At 43.7% G+C, this 20,396-nt stretch overlaps 1 protein-coding gene across 7 annotated transcripts in view; it reads left to right on the top strand.

Annotated features, from left to right (window-relative positions):
• Positions 1–20,396, top strand: part of CTPS2 (CTP synthase 2) — a 122,149-nt gene that overhangs the window by 22,589 nt on the left and 79,164 nt on the right. For all 7 annotated transcript variants that reach the window (XM_054544359.2, XM_024240829.3, XM_024240825.3 and 4 more), the window contains exons 8-11: positions 741–892; positions 7,049–7,181; positions 11,786–11,874; positions 19,259–19,353. In XM_054544359.2, the coding sequence (XP_054400334.1) occupies positions 741–892; positions 7,049–7,181; positions 11,786–11,874; positions 19,259–19,353 (469 nt within the window). The remainder of the gene's footprint in view (positions 1–740; positions 893–7,048; positions 7,182–11,785; positions 11,875–19,258; positions 19,354–20,396) is intronic.

Raw genomic sequence — 20,396 nt, 5'->3', positions numbered from 1 at the left:
TGGTGCACTCTCGGCTCAGTGCAACCTGTGCCTCCTGGGTTCAAGCGATTCTCCTGCCTCAGCCTCCTGAGTAGCTGGGATTATAGGTGTGTGTCACCATGCCTGGCTAATTTTTGTATTTTTAGTAGAGATGGGGTTTCACCATGTTGGCCAGGCTGGTCTTGAACTCCTGACCTCAGATGATCCGCCTGCCTCAGCCTCCAAAAGTGCTGGAATTACAGGCTTGAGCCACCACACCTGACCTGTCCAATCGTTCTGTGTACACTTCTTTTTTTTTTTGAGATAGAGTCTTGCTCTGTCGCCCAGGCTGGTATGCAATGGTGCGATCTCGACTCACTGCAACCTCTGCCTCCTGGGTTCCAATGATTCTCCTGCGTCAGCCCCTTGAATTGCTGGGATTATAGGTGCATGTCGCCACGCCCAGCTAATTTTTGTATTTTTAATACAGGTAGGGTTTCACATGTTGGTCAGGCTAGTCTCGAACTCCTGACTTCAGGTGATCTGCCCGCCTCGGCCTCCCATAGTGCTGGGATTAGTTTTCTAATTAAATGAAGCTAACCTTGTGCAAATTCTGATGCTAGCTTTGGTTGCTGAGTTTTTGTGTGTGCGTGCGTGTGTGTGTGTGTGTGTGTTATATCAGTGTAAATAAACTGCCAGTCTCTGCTGAATTTTGTCTCATTCTTATGGTGGCATATTTGAGTAGATCCATCTAAGTATGGTGATTTCTCATCATCACTTAGGTCATATGTATCCATGATGTTTCTTCCACATACCGAGTTCCTGTGCTTTTGGAGGAACAAGGCATTGTGAAATATTTTAAGGAGAGATTGCATCTGCCCGTTGGTGATTCTGCAAGTAATTTGCTTTTTAAGTGGAGAAATATGGCTGACAGGTAAGCGAAAGGAATTACTTGTATAATCTTTAATAATTTTTGAGTTTGGGGGTAGAATTAAGACCTACTTGAAAGGGTAAGCATGTGTATTTGACATTTTGCATGTGCACATTTTGGTCTGGATACGTCTAAAGATGGAGCATACTGTTACGGTGCTTTGCTGTATTATTTGAAGATTTCTGGAGCCTTTGATTTTGTTATACGTAAACCAAAGTGAATTAAAGGAATTCGAATTCTGGAAGGAATGTTTTTTTAACTCTGGAAGGATTTTGATTTATTTGACTTATTTACTAGTTCATTTTTTAGTTTCTGAATATTTTAAATGTTTTTTTTTTTTTTCTTTTTTGAGAGTCTCGCTCTGTCACCCAGGCTGGAGTGCAGTGGCACGATCTTGGCTCACTGCAACCTCCACCTCCTGGGCTCAAGTCATCCTCCCACTTCAGCCTCCTGAGTAGCTGAGACTAGAGGCACATACCACCACACCCGGCTAATATATATATATATTTTTTGTAGAGACGGGATTTTTCTATGTTACCCACGCTGGTCTTGAACTCCTGGGCTCAAGCGATCTGCCCACCTTGGCCTCCCAAAGTGCTGGGATTATAGGCATGAGCCACCATGCCTGGCCTTAAACAGTTTTAAACGTCGCAGGTTTTTTGTTTTGTTTTGCTTGTTTTTAAGATTTGGCTAACTTTTCCTAAAGAAAATCATTTTGGATGGGAACTTTTGGCTATGCTAATTTTTGTTTCATCCTGCATTCATTAACTGTTCAGCATAATTATTAAAACTCCTGATGGATTCTAACTTTCAGACAACCATATTATTTTAAGCAAAGTTTCTCTAATTTGAAGTTATATGAAAATTAAGCTGTATGCAGTGGCACTTACCTGTAGTCTCAGCTACTTGGGAGGCTGAGGTGAGAGGATCACTTGAGCCCAGGAGTTGGAGGCCAGCCTGAGCAACATAGCGAGACCCTGTATCTTAAAAAAAAAAAAGGGAAATTAAGTCCCTATCACTTGTTTTCTTTTTTTTTTTTGAGATGGAGTATCACTGTGTTGCCCAGGCTGGAGTGCAGTGGTGCGATCTCAGCTCACTACAACCTCTCCCTCCCGGGTTCACGCCATTCTCTTGCCTCAGCCTCCTGAGTAGCTGGGATTACAGGCGCCCGCCACCATGCCCAGCTAATTTTTTGTATTTTTAGTAGAGACGGGGTTTCACCATGTTTGCCAGGCTGGTCTCGAACTTCTGACCTCAGGCGATTCACCTGCCTAGGCCTCCCAAAGTGCTGGGATTACAGGTGTGAGCCACCGTGCCCGGCCCTGTTTTCTTTTACTAAATGTAGTTGAGATGGGACTTCTTGGGCAGCTTAGGTGAGCGCCAGTAGGTGCAGCTGTTACATATGTAGGTTCTGGACTCAGATCCTGGCTTCTTCTCTTACCAGGTGTGTGAGTTTGGGTGATTACTTAACCTCTCTAGGCTTGTTTTCCCTTCTGTATGTAATAAGGGGATACCAGTGCCTACCTAGTGGCAATTGTGAGAGGAAACCTTAAAGACTTAACATTGAGTCACGTACTATAATAAGTATCGGTTGCTGATGTTGGTAACCATAATTAAAATGATGGTGACAAAATTACTGACCCTTGGTAGATGACTAATCAGATTGAGGCTCTCTTGCTCTTTCATTTACAATTTTAAAAAATGCTTTAGATTTTCTGGGGCAAGTGGAATCAGGAAGGAAGAGCAGTTTCTGAGCTTAGATTCTCTGAAACCCTTGCTCTCTAGAGTGCTTAAAGTGCCAGTCATTTCATAGGAATTTTCTAAGTAGCCTGGGGCTGATACACTTTAAGCACTAGAAGTTTTAATATTTTAACTCTTTTTATTGGAAATAGCTCTAAATTATACTCTATGCATTTGTGCTTTTTTTTTTTCTTTTTCTTTTCTTTTCTTTTTTTTTTTTTGACACAGGGTGTTGCTCTGTTGCCCAGGCTGGAGTGCAGTGGTGCAATCTCAGCTCACTGCAGCCTCGATCTCCTGGGCTCAAGCGATCCTCCCGCCTCAGCATCCCCAGTAGCTGGGACCACAGGTGCGCTCCACCACGCCCAACTAATTTTTGTATTTTTAGTAGAGACGGGGTTTTGCCATCTTGCTCAAGTGATCTTCCTGCCTCGGCCTCCCAGAGTGTTGGGATTACAGGAATGAGCCATGTGCCTGGCGCTTCTGTGCTTTTTAAAGCCACATGTTTGGTCTTTGTATTAGCTTCCTGGAGGCTGCCATAACAATGACCACTAACTGGGCAGCTTAAAAAAACACAACAGGAATTTATTCTCTCACAGTCCTGGAGGTCAGAAGTGCAAAATCAATGCATCCACAGGGTTGGTTCCTTCTAGAAGCTCTGCAGGAGATTCTCTGCCACACCCCTTCTCTTGGCTTCTGGTGGCTGCCAGCAATCAGTGGTGTTCCTTGGCTTGTGGCCGCATCACTCCAATCGTGTCCTCCATCTTTTATTTCCTTTTTTTTTTTTTTGAGACGGAGTTTCACTCTGTCACCCAGGCTGGAGTGCAGTGGTGCAACCAGGGCTTAATGCAACCTTGAACTTCTGGGCTCAAGTGATCCTCCTGCCTCAGCCTCCCAGGTAGCTGGGACTATAGGTGCATGCCACCATGCTTGGCTAATTTTTGTGTTTTTTATAGAGACAGGGTTTCACCATGTTGCCCAGCCTGGTCTCAAACTCCTGAGCTCAAGCAATCCACCTGCTTTAGCCTCCTAATGTGTTGGGATTAAAGGCATGAGCCACCATGCCCAGCCTTTGGCCTCCGGGCCTCCATCTTCACATTACCTTCTCACTTGTGTCTTCTTCCCTTCTCTTCTTTTGTAAGGATGCTTGTCATTGGATGTAAGGCAGGCCCTTACATCCTGTTGCCCAGGATGATCTCATCTGGAGAGCCTTACTTATGTCTGCAAAGACCCTTTTTCCAAACAAGGTCACATTCACAGGTTTTGGGGACAAATTTCTTTGGGGGGCCACCATTCAACTCACTACAGCCTTTTTTATTTTTAATTTTTATGGGTACATAGTAGGTGTATATATTTGTGGGGTACATGAGATATTTGGTACAGGCATATAATGCGTTATAATCACATCATGGTAAATGGAGTATCCATCACCTCAAGCCTTTATCCTTTCTTTGTGATATAAACAATCCAAGTATACTCTTTTATTTATTTAAGAATGCACAATAAATTGTTGACAATTTTCAAGCAAGGAGATATTGTGCATGGGTGCCTCTGTAGCACTGGGCCTCCCTCTGCATCACATTGGTGGTGACATTGTTAATTGATGCAGAGTGTCCATTCTTTAGCTTTGGTCCTCTCAGTATAGCCTGTAGAGAGGTGCAAGGAGCCAAATGGAGGCCAAAGGAACAGCCTCTATCATGGAGGCCCAGTGCTGCTCAGAGGCCAGGGGTCCCTGATTAAACAGGGACAGCTTGCCTGGGACCCGAAGTCAAGGTGGGCACAATTCTCCACCTCCTCCACTTCATTGTCTTTTTTTTTTTTTTTTTTTTGAGACAGAGTCTCGTTGTGTCGCCCAGGCTGGAGTGCAGTGGCGCGATCTCGGCTCACTGCAAGCTCTGCCTCCTGGGTTCATGCCATTCTCCTGCCTCAGCCTCCCGAGTAGCTGGGACTACAGGTGCCCGCCACCATGCCCTGCTAATTTTTTTTTTTGTATTTTTTTAGTAGAGATGGGGTTTCACCGTGTTAGCCAGGACAATCTTGATCTCCTGACCTCATGATCCGCCCACCTTGGCCTCCCAAATTGCTGGGATTACAGGCATGAGCCACCACACCCGGCCCTCTTCATCTCTCTTGAGACCCGACTCTTGGGGGTGGCCCTGCAAAGAGGACTCCCCTCCCCCTCCCACAGCAGCTTGAAGTAGTATCAGATGCTTGCCTCACATTCGGTGATGGCTGATGGCTGACTGGGGCACATGAGGGAGACCTTGGTTGCTCTCGGAAGTACAGGTCCAAGGGGGAATGAGAGCTCCCTGGTAGGTGTGACCCAGTGGACTCACCTGTACCACTTGCTGCCCAGTGACTCCTCCCCTGGGAAGACCAGCTGTGAGTGAGCCGAAGGAGGAACCTGTGATACTGACCCCAGTGCTGCTTCCTTCCGGGGGCAGAGCTGATGTTGTCTCTTCCGTCTATGGAGGAGGGAGAAGGGGATGAAGCCAAATCTGCTGTGCCCAAATGCGGCTGTGCCTGCCTGCCTCTGACTTCATCTCTGCTACTTGGTGTGCTGTCATCCTGCTTTCTGTTACCTGCATCCTTTTTTTTTTTTTTGGAGACGAAGTCTGGCTCTCTCGCCCAGGCTGGAGTGCAGTGGCGTGATCTCGGCTCACTGCAACCCCCGCCTCCTGGATTCAAGTGATTCTCCTTCCTCAGTCTCCTGAGTAGCTGGAACTACAGGCATGCACCACCATGCCAGCCTAATTTTTGTATTTTTAGTAGAGACAAGGTTTCACCATGTTGGCCAGGCTGGTCTGGAACTCCTGATCTCAAGTGATCCGCCTGCCTTGGCCTTCCAAAGTGTTGGGATTACAGGCGTGAGCCACCACGCCCGGCCTGTTACCTGCATACTTTACGGAGAAGTGGTGTGAGACTATGGAACCTCCAGAGCAACATAAAATAAAGTAGTGAGTTCAAGGGTTAGCAGTCTTGTCTCAGCTATTTTAGTCACCTTTCTAGAAAGTTACCTTCCATGTCAGTTTTGATTTCTTAGCTTCTTGTGCATTATTCCTACACATAGCCTGTTTGTGATCAAGTTTCTCTTGTACTCTTTACAGATATGTGTTCTTTTTGTTTTTGTTTTTTTTTTTGGAGACAGAGTCTCGCTCTGTGGGCTAGGCTGGAGGGCAGTCGTGCGATCTCAGCTCACTGCAACCTCCGCCTCCTGGGTTCAAGTAATTCTCCTGCCTCAGCCTCCTAAGTAGCTGGGATTACAGGTGCGTACCACCACGCCCAGCTAATTTTTGTATTTTTAGTAGAGACGAGGTTTCACCATGTTGGCCAGGCTGGTCTCGAACTCCTGACCTCAGGTGATCCACCTGCCTCGGCCTCTCAGAGTGCTGGGATTACAGGTGTGGGCCACCGTGCCCAGCCACTCTTTGCAGATGTTGATATTGAGGAGGGATATTCATCATCATGGTAACATTTTTCTAAGGTATTTGGGGAAGGGTTTGCTTCAAAGCCCTAAAACATCTTCAGCCCCAAGATGACATTTCCACATACCTAATACCAAACCAGATATTTTTCATGTTCTTTGAACACATTTCCTGACAAAAGCAACACTAAAAATTGTGTCTCTGATGGTAAAATGTGATTGAGTGTCTTCTGTAGAATGGAATTTTTCTCATAAAAATGATCTAAATGGCTAGTAATATTTTAAATCGTTCTCTCAGCACCATTCTTCAGGCATGCCATGAATAACCAGACTTTTGTGGGTCAGCTGGGAATGTAACCATTTTAAATGTAGACACTTTGAATGCATTTTCTTACACAATGTCGCCTTACAAAGTTAATATTGGAATGTTTCCTATTGACACGCAGAATGCATTTTCTGATACAATGTCACCTTATTAACCAATGTAAGAATAGCTCATGTTTATGAGATTGGGATAGCTTTTCAATTTTTACTTTTAATGCTTTTAACTTTTTCTCTGATATACTTGAATTTTTATCTGTACCTGCTTATGTAAAACAACGTTGGGATTTCTGTTTTTGTTTTATGAGATAATGTCTCACTGTGTCGCCCAGGCTGGAGTGCAGTGGTGTGATCATAGCTCACTGCAGCCTTGATCTCCTGGGCTCAAGTGATCCTCCAACCTCAGCCTCCTGAGTAGCTGGGACTATAGGCATGCCCCACCACGCCTGGCTAATTTTTGTATTTTTTTGTAGAGACGGGATCTAACTATGTTGCCCAGCCTGGTCTCAAACTCCTGGGCTTAAGTGATTCTCTCGCCTCAGCCTCCTGAGTAGCTAGGACTACAGCTGCTCCTAAGGTTTTAAAAAGTGCCTTGGAGTAAGAACAGCAGCTGCCATTGTTCTGTTTGTGATGTTCTGTTATGTGCATATAACCTTTGAGTTTGTTTTCTTTCCCAGGTATGAAAGGTTACAGAAAATATGCTCCATAGCCCTGGTTGGCAAATACACCAAGCTCAGAGACTGCTACACCTCTGTGTTCAAAGCCCTGGAACACTCAGCCCTGGCCATCAACCACAAGTTGAATCTGATGGTGAGTCCTGGCCTGGTCTTTTGGCTATCTCAGTAATTCATGCCAATAGCACATGTTCCAGAGGGGCAAATTTTGTTAAAGGGTCCCTGAGATCACCTCCAGGACTTATGATTCACCAGAAGAACTCACAGGACTCATCATATAGTTATACTCATAGCTAAGATTTATTATAGCCAGACAATGCAAAGCAAAATCAGCCAGGGAAAAGTCGTGCAGGGTGAAGTCTGGGGGTAACCAGGTGCAAGCTTCTAAGTGCCCTCCCCTGGTAGAGTCCAGCGAGTTGTGGTAATACATGCAAACTGCCATCTACTAAGGAAGCTCATTGAAGACTTGAAGCCCAAGGTTTTTACTGGGGCTGGTCACATAGGCACCCTCTGCTTAGCACTTCCAAAATGCCAGCCTCCCAGAAGGAAAGCATGCAGCAGAAATCATGTTGTCTGTACAGACACTTTCAGTACAGTGAGCTTCTCCTCCTATCAGTTCTTGGAATGATGGGAACCCTCCCAAAATCAGAGTTTCCAGAAGCCAGTCAAGGCTCAATCTTGTAGCAGGCCTTTTCAAGGGCAGCAGCCAGGCTTGCTGTGTAAATGGTTTTCTTTTTTCCTTTTTTGAGACAGAGTCTCCCTCTGCCGCCCAGGCTGGAGTGCAGTGGCATGATCTCGGCCCACTGCAACCTCTGTCTTCACCGTTCCAGCAATTCTTGTGCCTCAGCCTCCTATCTGGGATTACAGGCTCCCGCCACCGGGCCCAGCTAATTTTTGTATTTTTAATAGAGACGGGGTTTCACCACGTTGGCCAGGCTGGTCTTGAACTCCTGATCTCAGGTGATCTGCCCGTCTTGGCCTCTCAAAGTGCTGGGATTACTGGCATGAGCCACTGCGCCTGGCCTGTGTAAGCTGTTTTCTACATGTAGGTTTAAGGCACATTTCTGAAATTAGGCTTTGCACATTCAGATGAATGAGCATGCTTGTCATGCTCATTTAAGTACGTCGTAATTGCCTAACAAGAAAATAATAGGACATTTTTTCCCTTTAGCATTGGAATGGAATCTAGATTTTTAAAATACTATATTCCCCTCTCTAACTTGGTGGAATGATAGCTAGCAAACAGTGATTATTTGTTTTGGAAACTCAGTATTGTGCAATAACAGAGGTGTAGTTATCTTATATAGCTTGAGTATATTCTTCCATATAAGAACGGAAGTAGTACATATTTAGAGTAAAACATTTAAACAAAGCATAAGCCAGGCGAAGTAGTTCATGCCTGTAATCCCAGCCCTTTGGGAGGCTGAGCCAGGTGGATTGCTTGAGCTCAGGAGTTGAAGACCAGCCTGGGCAACAATGGGAGACCTCATCTCTATAAAAAACTTAAAAAGTTAGCCGAGTGTGGTGGCATGCACCTGTAGCCTCAGCTAATTGGGAGGCTGAGGCAGGAAGATCACTTGAGCCCAGGAGTTTGATACTGCGGTGAGCTATAATTGCACCACTGCACTCCAGCCTGGGTGACAGATTGAGACCCTGTCTCCAAAAAACAAAACAAAACAAAATAAAGCATAAATCTAAAATGCAAAAAGCAGATTCCTCCTCCCTGAAATCCCACGTTACCAGTTGGATACGTATATTTATATATCTGTCTCACATTTATATTTAATGATATTCAATATGAGTATATTATTGTTTAAGCAAGTCTTATCATCTTGACTTAAATGGCAAAAACTTTGTATAACGAGTAAAAAGATCCATTTATATGTTAAAGAAATTTAATGGCTTCCACTTTGACACCAGCTTAGGAGAACTAGCTACTGTTTCTCTCTCCTCTTTTTAGCCTCCTTCTTTCCTAATCACTTTTTAAAAATTTTATTTTATTATTTTTTAATTAATTATTTTTTAGACGGAGTTTTGCTCTTGTTGCCCAGGCTGGAGTACAGTGGTGCCATCTCTGCTCACCGCAACCTCTGCCTTCTGGGTTCAAGTGATTCTCCTGCCTCAGCCACCCAAATAGCTGGGATTACAGGCGTGCACCACCACACCCAGCTAATTTTTGTATTTTTAGTAGAGACGGAGTTTCTTCATGTTGGCCAGGCTGGTCTCGAACTCCTGACCTCAGGTGATCCACCTGCCTTGGCCTCCCAAAGTGTTGGGATTACAGGCGTGAGCCATTGTGCCTGGCCTATTTTTTAATTTTTATAGAGACGGGGTCTCGCTATGTTGCCCAGGCTGGTCTCCAACTCCTCAAGCAATTCCTCCTGCCTTGGCCTCCTAAAGTGCTAGGATTACAGGCGTGAGCCACCACGCCCAGCCCCTAATCACTTTTTATTTTTGGCTTTCTAAGGAATAGTTTACTTCCCATTCCTCCCACCCCTCCAAGTCGCCTGCCCCGTTATATAAAAAAAGAGAATGGCAGTGGAAAAATTGCCATGACATATACATTTTATAAAGCCTTTAAAAATTTGTATATTAAAGTTTATTTGGATAGTCTTTTTTTTTTTTTCTTTTTTTTTTTTTTTGAGACAGGATCTCACTCTGTCTCCCAGGGTGGAGTGCAGTGGTATGATCTTGGCTCACTGCAACCTGCGCCTCCTGGGTTCAAGCAATTCTTGTGCCTTAGCCTCCCGAGTAGCTGGGATTACAGGTGCCTGCCACCACACCTAATTTTTGTATTTTTAGCAGAGACAGGGTTTTGCCATGTTGGCCAGGCTGGTCTTAAACTCCTGGCCTTAAGTGATCCACCTGCCTCAGCCTCCCAAAGTGCTGGGATTATAGACGTGAGCCACTGCGCTTGGCCAGGAGAGTCGTTTTTACAGAAGAAATACTAAACTAATATAGATAGAGAGAGACTGTTATATACATAAGAATTGGTGCACATGATGCTTCATCTGATAGGATTCATTGACATTAGCTTCTCCTAAGTACTATTTGAATCGTGGCCTTGTCATCTTCCTTCTAAGGTTGGGCTGCATCTGTCTATCTCTCCTGGTTTGCTGCAGCTGCAGCGGCTTCCGGGCTGGTTTTCAGCTTCCAGTCTTCCCTGCCTTTGCCACACTCTACCAGAGTGATCTTTGTAAAATCTTTCTCGGTTCTCTCTGTTCCTGTCATCCCTTTACTTAAGATCTTTCAGTGGTGTCTCAGTCTGTTCAGGCTGCTGTAACAAAGTACCATAGACCAGGTGGTTTACAAACAACTGCCATTTCTCTCTCACAGTTCTGGAGGCTGGAAGTCCAAGATTAGGGTGCCAGCATGTGGCCGGGTTCTGGTGAGGGCCCTCTTCTGGGTGCAGAGGACCAACCTCTGGTTATATCCCCATGTGTGGAAGGGGTGAGGGAGGTCTATGGGGCCTCTTTTATAGGGGCACTAATCCTATTCCTGTATGCTCTGCCTTCTTGACCTAATCATCTCTCAAAGACCCCACCCACCTCCTGATACCATTCCTTTGGGAGTTGGGATTTCAACATAGGAATTTTGGGGGAACACAGACATTCAAACCATTGCAAGTGGCTTCAAGTGTCAACTCTGTGTCATGGCTTCTCAGCCTCGTCCCTTGCCTTCCTCCAACCAATCAGGTCTGTCCTCTCGCTGGGTGGGGCTTTTTTTGAGGGTCCCAGAGTGGCTACCACTTTCTCTCTTTTTCCTCTGAGGTTTCATATAAGTGGTTCCTTTGCTGGAGATTTCTTTTTTTTTTTTTCTTTTTTATTTTTTGAGACGGAGTCTCACTCTGTTGCCCAGGCTTGAGTGCAGTGGCACAATCTAAGCTCACTGCAACCTCTGCCTCCTGGGTTCACGTGATTCTTCTGCCTCAGCCTCCCGAGTAGCTGAGATTACAGGCACCCGCCACCATGCCTGGCTAAATTTTATATTTTTAGTAGAGACGGGGTTTTGCCACGTTGGCCAGGCCGGTCTTGAATTCCTAACCTCAGATGATCTGCCCACCTTGGCCTCCCAAAGTGCTGGGATTACAGGCGTGAGCCAATGCGCCCGGCCTGCTGGAGATTTCATACCCTTCTCCCCTCCTCTCTTTGTCTCCTGCTGCCTCCCATCACACACGTGCTTATCTTGCTTCTGCTCTCCTCTCGGCTGGCTTCTTGAACATCACCTCCCCAGAGCTCTTCCTTGACGTCGATCCTTCCTGTCTTTCCTCCAGTGTTCAGTTCTAGTGACCTCCTAGTTGTTTTTTTTTTTTATTTTTTTTTTTGAGACAGGGTCTCACTTTGTCACTCAGGCTGGAATGCAGTGTCACGATCAGGGATCATTGCAGCCTGGACCTCCCAGGCTCAAAGGATCCTCCCACCTCAGCTTCCTGAGTAGCTGGGGCTACAGGCACGTGCCACCCCACGCAGTTGACCCCAAGTTACTTCTGCATCGTTCTCTTCTTTGTCTTTCATAGCCATTATCACAGTATAGTGTGGATGCCTGTTTATCTGGTTTTGTAATCTTTCTGAAAGATTATAAGAGCTGCAAAACAGAGACTGTTTTTCTATCCCTAGTGCCTAGTACAGTGTTTGCATAATAAGTAATTATTGAATAATGTGTCATAGTATTAGATGGCTGTAGTGTTTTTGAGTGTTTATTTTTCTTAAATACTCTTTTTATCTGTTGGATGTTTTTTAGTACATAGACTCCATTGATCTGGAGAAGATCACTGAAACCGAGGACCCTGTGAAATTTCATGAAGCTTGGCAGAAGCTATGCAAAGCTGAGTGAGTACTAGGGCCCATGCACAGCAGTTAGGATAGGACCACTGTATTTTTTCTGTAATGATTCAGTTTACCCTAATTGCTAATTTTCATGCATTTTGAAAGGTAGTTTGGAGTACTTGTGGTCTTTGCAGGTGGTTGTACCACGATCATACTGCATTGATTTGAAATGTGCCATGTTAATGCTGGTGGCATGTGCATAGAAATGGTTTTATTTGGGGAGGATGGGGATACTGTGGGAAAGTGTGTTGATTCTCCTGAAAGATGCAGAGGGAAAGTGTGTTGATTCTCCTGGAAGATGCAGAGATGAATCTTACATATACAAAGTTAAAGTACAAGAATGACAGCTTTTTTTTTTCTCTCTCTCTTTTTAAAAAGTGAAAGCAAGTTATTAGGAAAGTAAAGGAATTAAAGAATGGCTACTCCACAAGCAGAGCAGCCCTGAGGGCTGCTGGTTGCCCTTTTATGGTTATTTCTTGGTTATATTCTAAAGAAGGGATGAATTATACATGCCTCCCCCTTTTAGACCGTATAGGGTAACTTCCTGATGTTGCCATGGCATTTATAAACTGTCATGGCACTGGTGGGAGTGTAGCAGTGAGGATGACCAGAGGTCACTCTCATTGTCATCCTGGTTTTGGTGGCTTTTAGCTGGCTTCTTTATTGTAACCTGTTTTATCAGCAAAGTCTTTATGACCTGTATCTTTTGCTGACCTCCTGTCTCATCCTGTGACTTAGAATGCCTAACTATCTGGGAATGCAGCCCAGTAGGTCTCAGCCTTATTCTACCCAGCCCCTATTCAAGATGGAGTTGCTCTGGTTCAACATTTCCCCTCTCCCTTTTATAAGAGAACTCTTAATACTAAGGGTTGCAGAGGGACAAAGCTCCATCTTCTGTAACTTCTTCGTGTTGAATAGGGGCAATGACATTCCTCCCTAACTATTAGAGTCTCTTGTATTTGGGGTAGGGAAGAGGTCAGTCAGAAAGCGTCAGATGGTGAGGGCCATTCATAACTCTGAGTTCCAACAAAAGGTGATATCTGGAAGATTAATAAATGTTTAATTTAAGAAAACATTGAGTAAGCTTATTCTGCATTCCTACACGAAGAGTACAATAGCAATATATTCCACAACAGTAAAGCAAAAAATTATCCCAAGTAAACTAAATTAGAAGGCTTTCCATGAACTGGGCAACTGTTGGAACCAAGCTGATATGCAGTTGCTAGCTGATTTCAATACATGCCCAGAATTAGAATACTGATCCCAATTTTTACATTACCCATCCCTCTTGTTTTTTTTTTTTTTTTTTTCCGAGACAGAGTCTTGCTCTGTTGCCCAGGCTGGAGTGCAGTGGCGTGATCTCGGCTCACTGCAACCTCTGCCTCCCAGGTTCAAGCAATTCTTCTGCCTCAGCCTCCCAAGTAGCTGGGATTACAGGCACGCACTACCATGCCTGGCTAATTTTTGTATTCTTAGTAAAGACGGGTTTCACCATGTTGGCCAGGCTGGTCTTGAACTCTTGACCTCGTTATCCACCTGCCTTGGCCTCCCAAAGTGCTGGGATTACAGGCGTGAGCCACCACGCCCAGCCCTGCTCTTGTTTTTTTCTGAGCTGCAGTCACAGATCACTGATTGTTTCACAGGAATAAGCAGGGTCAGTCTAAATTGCAGAAAAAAACTTCAAAAACAACCTATAAGACTGGAATTTATAATAATAACAGTTAGACCATAGTTCTTGAAACATAATTTTTTCTCTCTCCAGTTTCCCATTTTCACTAAAGACAAATCATGGTAAGAACAATTTGCTTTATTATACTTGGCCTGATTATTTGTATAAAGTGCAGCAAGAATAATTATTTTTCAATAGGCTTTTAAAATTGGCTTTGATGAAATCTTATTCCATAAGGAATCTCAGATAAGACCTTTTTTAAAGCTGAGCCCAGCCATGGGTTTGTACCCTCAAATACCTATGAATTGGGTAAATTCCTCTCCTTTTGAGGTCCCAAGATAACTTGAGGCTCCTGGACCTGTCAGAAAGTGACATTCTTTAGTTACCACAGGTCAGAAACCCTGTATAGGGACTGTGTAGACAAGGTATGAGGCCAGTTTTCCCAAGGGGCTTGTATTGGCTTTACAATTCAAGTTTGATTCTTTACAGGAAAGCACACCATTCCAGTCAAAGCCTTGGTAATATAACCAGTTTCTCCCTCCAATTGTGTCCTGTTGCAAAATAAAAAAGATTCTTATTGCACGTATGCAAATAACTATATTGCTGTAAGTTAAGAATACTCAGAAATGGTTTCCAAATTCTGGACAAATCAGGTAGAGAGAAACAAACATGCTCCAAATTTTGTTCACAGGAGTATACTTTACTCAATTGTTACAAGCTGTATATAGCTCAAAAGAACAGTTTTCTTGACTCTGAAAAATAAAACAAAAAGGATCAGCAACATTTTAAGCAAAGTAAAAAGTATTAATTTTTTATTAGTTCATTCCATGGAGCTAACTCCTGTTCTACTTGATAGTCATGAACATTTCAGCTCTCCATGAGAGTCATGAAAGAGTTTCCTCTATTCTGCTGTCACAATCTCCAAAGTTATCAGAAACTTGCATTTAAGAACACCTGTTAGAGTTCTATAGTTGATTATTAACTACCTTCTAAAGAGGACCAAAACAATACAATTGTCTGTGGGTGACAAAATGTTTTAGGGCAGCCACTATTAAAGCCACAATTGACTAGGAATTTGTTACATCTGTGGCTTACAACAATTTTGCATAACAATGATAATTATTAATAACATACACGAAGTCATATTAGAATTATAGAAGTTTCTCATAATTTTGGAACATATACCAATAACATATTTATACAAATACAGCCCAAAGAAAGCCAAACACCATTTCATATTTGACAGTGCTTTTTGTATAATTTTTATACCAAATATGCCAAACTTCACCATTGCATTAGTGCATTAAATTGATGTCAAACCCAATTTTTAATAAAACCTTATAGATAAATCTATCCAATTTTAGTTTGACCATAAGGTAAGATTTTTACAAACCTTCTATAATCCTGTATAAGTTTTTTTTTTTTTTTTGAGACACAGTCTCTTGCTCTGTCACCCAGGCTGGAGTGCAGTGGCGTGATCTTGGCTCACTGCGACCTCTGCCTCATGGGTCCAAGCAATTATCCTGCTTCATCCTCCCGAGTAGCTGGGATTACAGGCACCCGCCATCATGCCTGACTAATTTTTTTTGCATTTTTGTAGAGATGGGGTTTCACCATGTTGGCCAGGCTGGTCTTGAACCCCTGACCTCAAGTGATTCGCCCACCTCAGCCTCCCAAAGTGCTGGGATTACAGGCATGAGCCACCATGCCTGGCTCCTTTAGAAGTTTTTGTTAAAGAACAGATCAGCACTCTAAGAGAAACCTGTTGTGTTTTTATTTCAGTGTTCAATTTATGGAAAACCTGAATACGCCTTTAACTTTAGCCAATGTCCACATGCATAATTTCTTTTTTTTTTTTTGAGATGGAGTCTCACCTTGTTGCCCAGGCTGGAGTGCAGTGGCTCAATCCCAGCTCACTGCAAGCTCTGCCTCCCGGGTTCATGTCATTCTCCTGCCTCAGCCTCCCGAGTAGCTGGGACTACAGGTGCCCGCCACCACGCCCGGCTAATTTTTTGTATTTTTAGTAGAGATGGGGTTTCACCGTGTTAGCCAGGATGGTCTCAATCTCCTGACCTCGTGATCCGCCTGCCTTGGCCTCCCAAAGTGCTGGGATTACAGGTGTGAGCCACCGCGCCCGGCCTGCATAATTTCTTTTATAAGATTAATCCTTTGCAAATCTACAACTTGCTCAAACTTTCAGCTTTATCTTATCTAACATAAAAGAACTCATTAGCTTGACGCGGTGGCTCACGCCTGTAATCCCAGCACTTTGGGAGGCCAAGGTGGGTGGATCACCTGAGGTCAGGAGTTCTAGACCAGCCTGACTAACATGGTGAAACCCCGTCTCTACTAAAAATACAAAATTAGCCAGGTGTGGTGGTGCATACCTGTAATCCAGCTACCTGGGAGGCTGAGGCAGGAGAATCGTTTGAACCCAGGAGGTGGAGGTTGCAGTGAGCCAAGATTGCACCATTGCACTCCAGCCTGGGCAACAAGAGTGAAACTTTGTCTAAAAACAAAAACAAAAAAGCAAAAAACAATCCTTTAACCTTTTAATCTAGGCAAAAAAAAAAAAAAAAAAAAAAAAAAATCCACATTTTCATGCCTTCTTATAATCTTTTACTAAAAACACATTTCACTTTACTTATGCAACTTGCATGTAAAACTGTTTCTTCAGTAGTCTCAATTACAGATTACACTGTTAACTCTTAGGAACTTTTACTTTTGGTGAAAAACCTGGTTAGTAAGCAATTTTAATTATATACTAGGTATGGAGCCTAGGACACTAGATAAGGTCTGACCTTTTCCAGCATAGCTAGGGGGCATGGCTTTCAATATGTCCCCAGGCCTTATCTAGAATCTAATGCTCCAAAGTAGGTAAACAGTTTTCAAAAGTCAAAGCAGTTTATGACCTTAAAGCATTGAGAAAACCTAATATCTGACTTGACTAATTTAGACCAAATGTCTTTATTTTCCCAATAATCTTTAAAGCTGTTTTTATTACCCAAAGATTACTAAAGTTATGTGAACTAAAAGTCATTACAATTTTTACTTTTCTTACAAAATACTTGATTTAAGCCTTACTATTTTTAAACCAATTAAAGCTTTTTTTTTTTAACATCACACCCACAACACATATAAATGCACAGACAGAAAGAAGATCCAGTAGTTGTAAGCACCCAAATATCAATCAGAAAGGCTTATCCCCTAAACTAGGAATTGAACCCTGAACCCAGGTCACCATTGTGATGATGGAGACCAAGAGAAAGTACTGCCACATGGTTACAAGGTCAAGCTCCCAAGGACATGAAACAAGATGAGAGGGAACCCTTATCCAGTTTTTCTTCAGGGACCTACGGCAAAGTTTGTTATTGACCAGTTTGCTGGGATGGCTTGAACAGCAGGCTGACAGGGGTCCTAGGCCCACTTTCTATCCTAAGGTATCCCTCATTATGACAGAACAATACAGGAAGACACACAAAGCATACCAGATTCACTGTAGCTTAAGAGTAGCCTCACAAATCGTTTTTACCATTAATCAAAACTTTACACAGGAGACAAACAGTGATTTTTACCATTCATTCAACCAATTTGCACAGAGAGAGAGAGAGAGGCCAGAAGTCTGACTGGTAAGAAATTCTTACCCTTTTGTCGGTATGCTAGGCTTCTGGGTTCCCTTTCCTTGAGCAGCCCTAGTGACCCGGCTGGCTGCACCACAGCCCTGAGGGCCAAGCTGTAACACAAAGGAAGATTATCTTTTCCTGTTCTGGCCAGAGCAAAATATGTGTGACAAAACATAGACATTAGCCACTCTGCCTAGCACCCAATATCTTACTGGCAAGGCTCAAACTTGCCCCTGGTTGGGCCCCATCATCATTAATCCAACCTCTGACCAGGAGTTTCAACTTGTCTCTGGGCAAGATGGTCGCCTTGAGTAACAGGAAAGATAAGAAAAGGAAAGGAGAGAAAGGGAGAAAAGCATTGCCCGCAGCATTCTGGGGAAGGCAAAGAGCTCAGGGAGGCCAGAGAAAGACACACCCATTGCAGTGACACTGAAAAGTTCAGGTGGCCGCTTGTCGGTCGTGAAGGGATCTTTTCCAGGAGTCTCATCAACTCTCAAGTTTCCCCTTTTGGGGAGGAAAAAGCTCCCCATGTCCCATGGTCCTGTACATGCCTAGTTCTGTCACCCATAGCTATCAGCAAAGAGTGCAACGCAGAATAATCCAAAGAGAATAGCAATTAACATCCCATAGTGCCAAACCTATTCTTAGCAGAGAGGGACTTTACTGAGAGAGGCCTCTAACCCCCTAAACCTTAGGAAGGACTCTAACCTTCCTAAGTTGTGCCTCGAACCCAAGGTCAGTCAAGCTTCCTTGCCTTTTATTGAGAGGAGCCTTTGACCCTCTCTGTCTTAGGAGAGACTCCCCTAAGTTGGGCCTCTAACCCAATCCCATCCTTTACCTGGATATATGCACCCCATTTACCCAAAGTCAGCCAATTGGTGCACACAAATGATTTTCCTTTGGGTCCGGGGTCTCTTCAGTATTATTCCTTCCGTGTTTCGCTAGAAAGATGTTACTGGAGGCTGGGCATGGTGGCTCACGCCTGTAATCCCAGCACTTTGGGAGGCTGAGGCGGGCTTATTGCCTGAGCTCAGGAGTTCGAGGCCAGCCTGGGTAACATGGTGAAACCTCATCTCTACTAAAATACAAAAGATTAGCCGGGCGTGGTGGTGTGTGCCTGTAATCCCAGCTACTCGGGAGGCTGAGGCAGGAGAATTGCTGGAACCCGGGAGGCGGAAGTTGGAGAGGGCCGACATCACGCCACTGCACTCCAGTCTGGGTGACAAGAGCAAGACTCTGTCTCAAAAAAAGAAAAGAAAGAAAGAAAGAAAAATGTTACTGGACCCCACCACGTACTCAGTATTGTCCCTTCTGTGGTCGCTAGAAAGATGTTACCAGAAACGGGTCCCAATCCAGACCCCAAGAGAGGGTTCTTGGATCTCAAGAAAGAATTCAGGGTGAGTCCATAGAGTAAAGTGAAAGCAAGTTTATTAGGAAAGTAAAGAAATAAAGAATAGCTACTCCATTGACAGAGCAGCCCTTTCTCTCTTGATTATATTTTCCACATATCTTAGATTTTAGGTTTTATTTTGTAAGTAATTGACAGAACTCTTGGGGGCAGCATTGCGTCATGAGGTTAGCATGATCCTCCTGGGTTTTCTGTTGAACTGTGTTGCTGCTGTGTTTGCCTAGGTCTGTAAAGTCTTCTAGCCAAGAAATTTTCATTTGCCACTACTTAATTAGCATTTGAAATCTTAGGCTGATTTTTCCAATTTAACTCTTTCTGATGATGTAAGAGATCTTAACATTTTTATGATAGTTCTTTGAAAGAACCTTAACCTATTTTCATTCAGTTTCTTTTCCCAGTGGCATTCTTAATTGAATTGGGTTTCTCAGTTAGTATGCTCTGATGCCACAAAGACTTATCATAAAATATATATTGAGGTCAGTTGTGAGAAATTGTCACAATTTCTTCATAACATTGGGAAGATTTGAGAAAAAAAGTTCAGGGTGTGAAGTCATATAATTGGTTCTGAAAATAGAGCTTGAGCATAGTCACTAGTGATCAGACCAAGCATTGCATGAATGGCTGAAAACACTAGTTTAAAAAAAAAAAAGGATAGTCAAGTTTACCTTCATTTTGTGTTGATTTCAGTGGTATTCTTGTGCCTGGAGGCTTTGGAATCAGAGGAACATTGGGAAAACTCCAGGCGATTTCCTGGGCAAGGACAAAGAAGATTCCTTTTCTGGGTAAAACTCATGTTTATTGACCCTAACTATGAGTTTATTAGATTTTTGACACCTAGGAAGGGTAACACTAAAGGTTTGTTATGGTAAAGGTGTGAACTCAGATTTGAAAGTTCAGGTGCCAAAATAGTCTGCTATAGGGTCAACAAACTATATTCTAAATTTGGCCCACAGCCTGTTTTTATGAATAAAGCTTTATTGGAAAACAGCCACACCAATTTGTTTACATATTGTCTATGGCTGCTTTTGTGGTCCAACGTCAGAGTTTCAGACCCTACGGCCTAGAAGCTTTACTATCTGAAAGAGGCTAGAATCTTTACTGTGTGACCCTTTACAGAAAACGTTTCTCATCCTAGGAGAACTTGCTGCTATTCTGGCTGGGTAGCAGAGGCTGGGAGAAGGCTCCATCTGCAACTGTGCTTACCTTCTCCAATTCCCACCTCAGTCTCCAGAGTAGCTGGGACTACAGGTACACACCACTGTGCCTGGCTAATTTTTGTGTGTGTGTGTGTGTGTTTTTTTTTTTAAGAGATGGGGTCTTGCTATGTTGCCCAGGCTGGCCTCAAACTCCTGGGCTCAAGCAGTCTGCCCACTTCAGACTCCCAAAGTGCAGGGATTACAGGCTTGAGCCACCATGCCCGGCTGAGTTGAGCCTTTTTAATGCTTTTTTTTCAAATTGCGAAGTACGGCTTCTGTACCAAGGAAACCAGAGGAATTGAGACCTTGATGCGGGCGAGGCAGCCCTGTAGCTGGGGACTCAGGCAGGAGGGGGAGTGCAGAGAGGCTGTGTTTCCCACTGTGCAGTGGACGGCTGGGTGGGTTTATGAGCCCATTGGACAGGCTTTTAGTGCCAGCAGACCATTTATGTCCCCCCATTACCTGCTCTTTGATTAGCTTCTTAGACTCTCTCCTCTTAGGATCCATTTTCAAAATAGAAGCCTGGAGTAGTTACCTGGATACCTTGTTTTCTTTTACTGGTCTAAGCTCATTGGGGGCCATTGTTTTTTTTTTTTTGAAGTTTCTATCTAAATGTGGGTAATGTTCCT

This window comes from Pongo abelii, chromosome X (genome assembly GCF_028885655.2).
Source record: "Pongo abelii isolate AG06213 chromosome X, NHGRI_mPonAbe1-v2.0_pri, whole genome shotgun sequence".
NCBI lineage: Eukaryota > Metazoa > Chordata > Mammalia > Primates > Hominidae > Pongo > Pongo abelii.
This window is presented reverse-complemented; position numbering and strand designations above follow the sequence as displayed.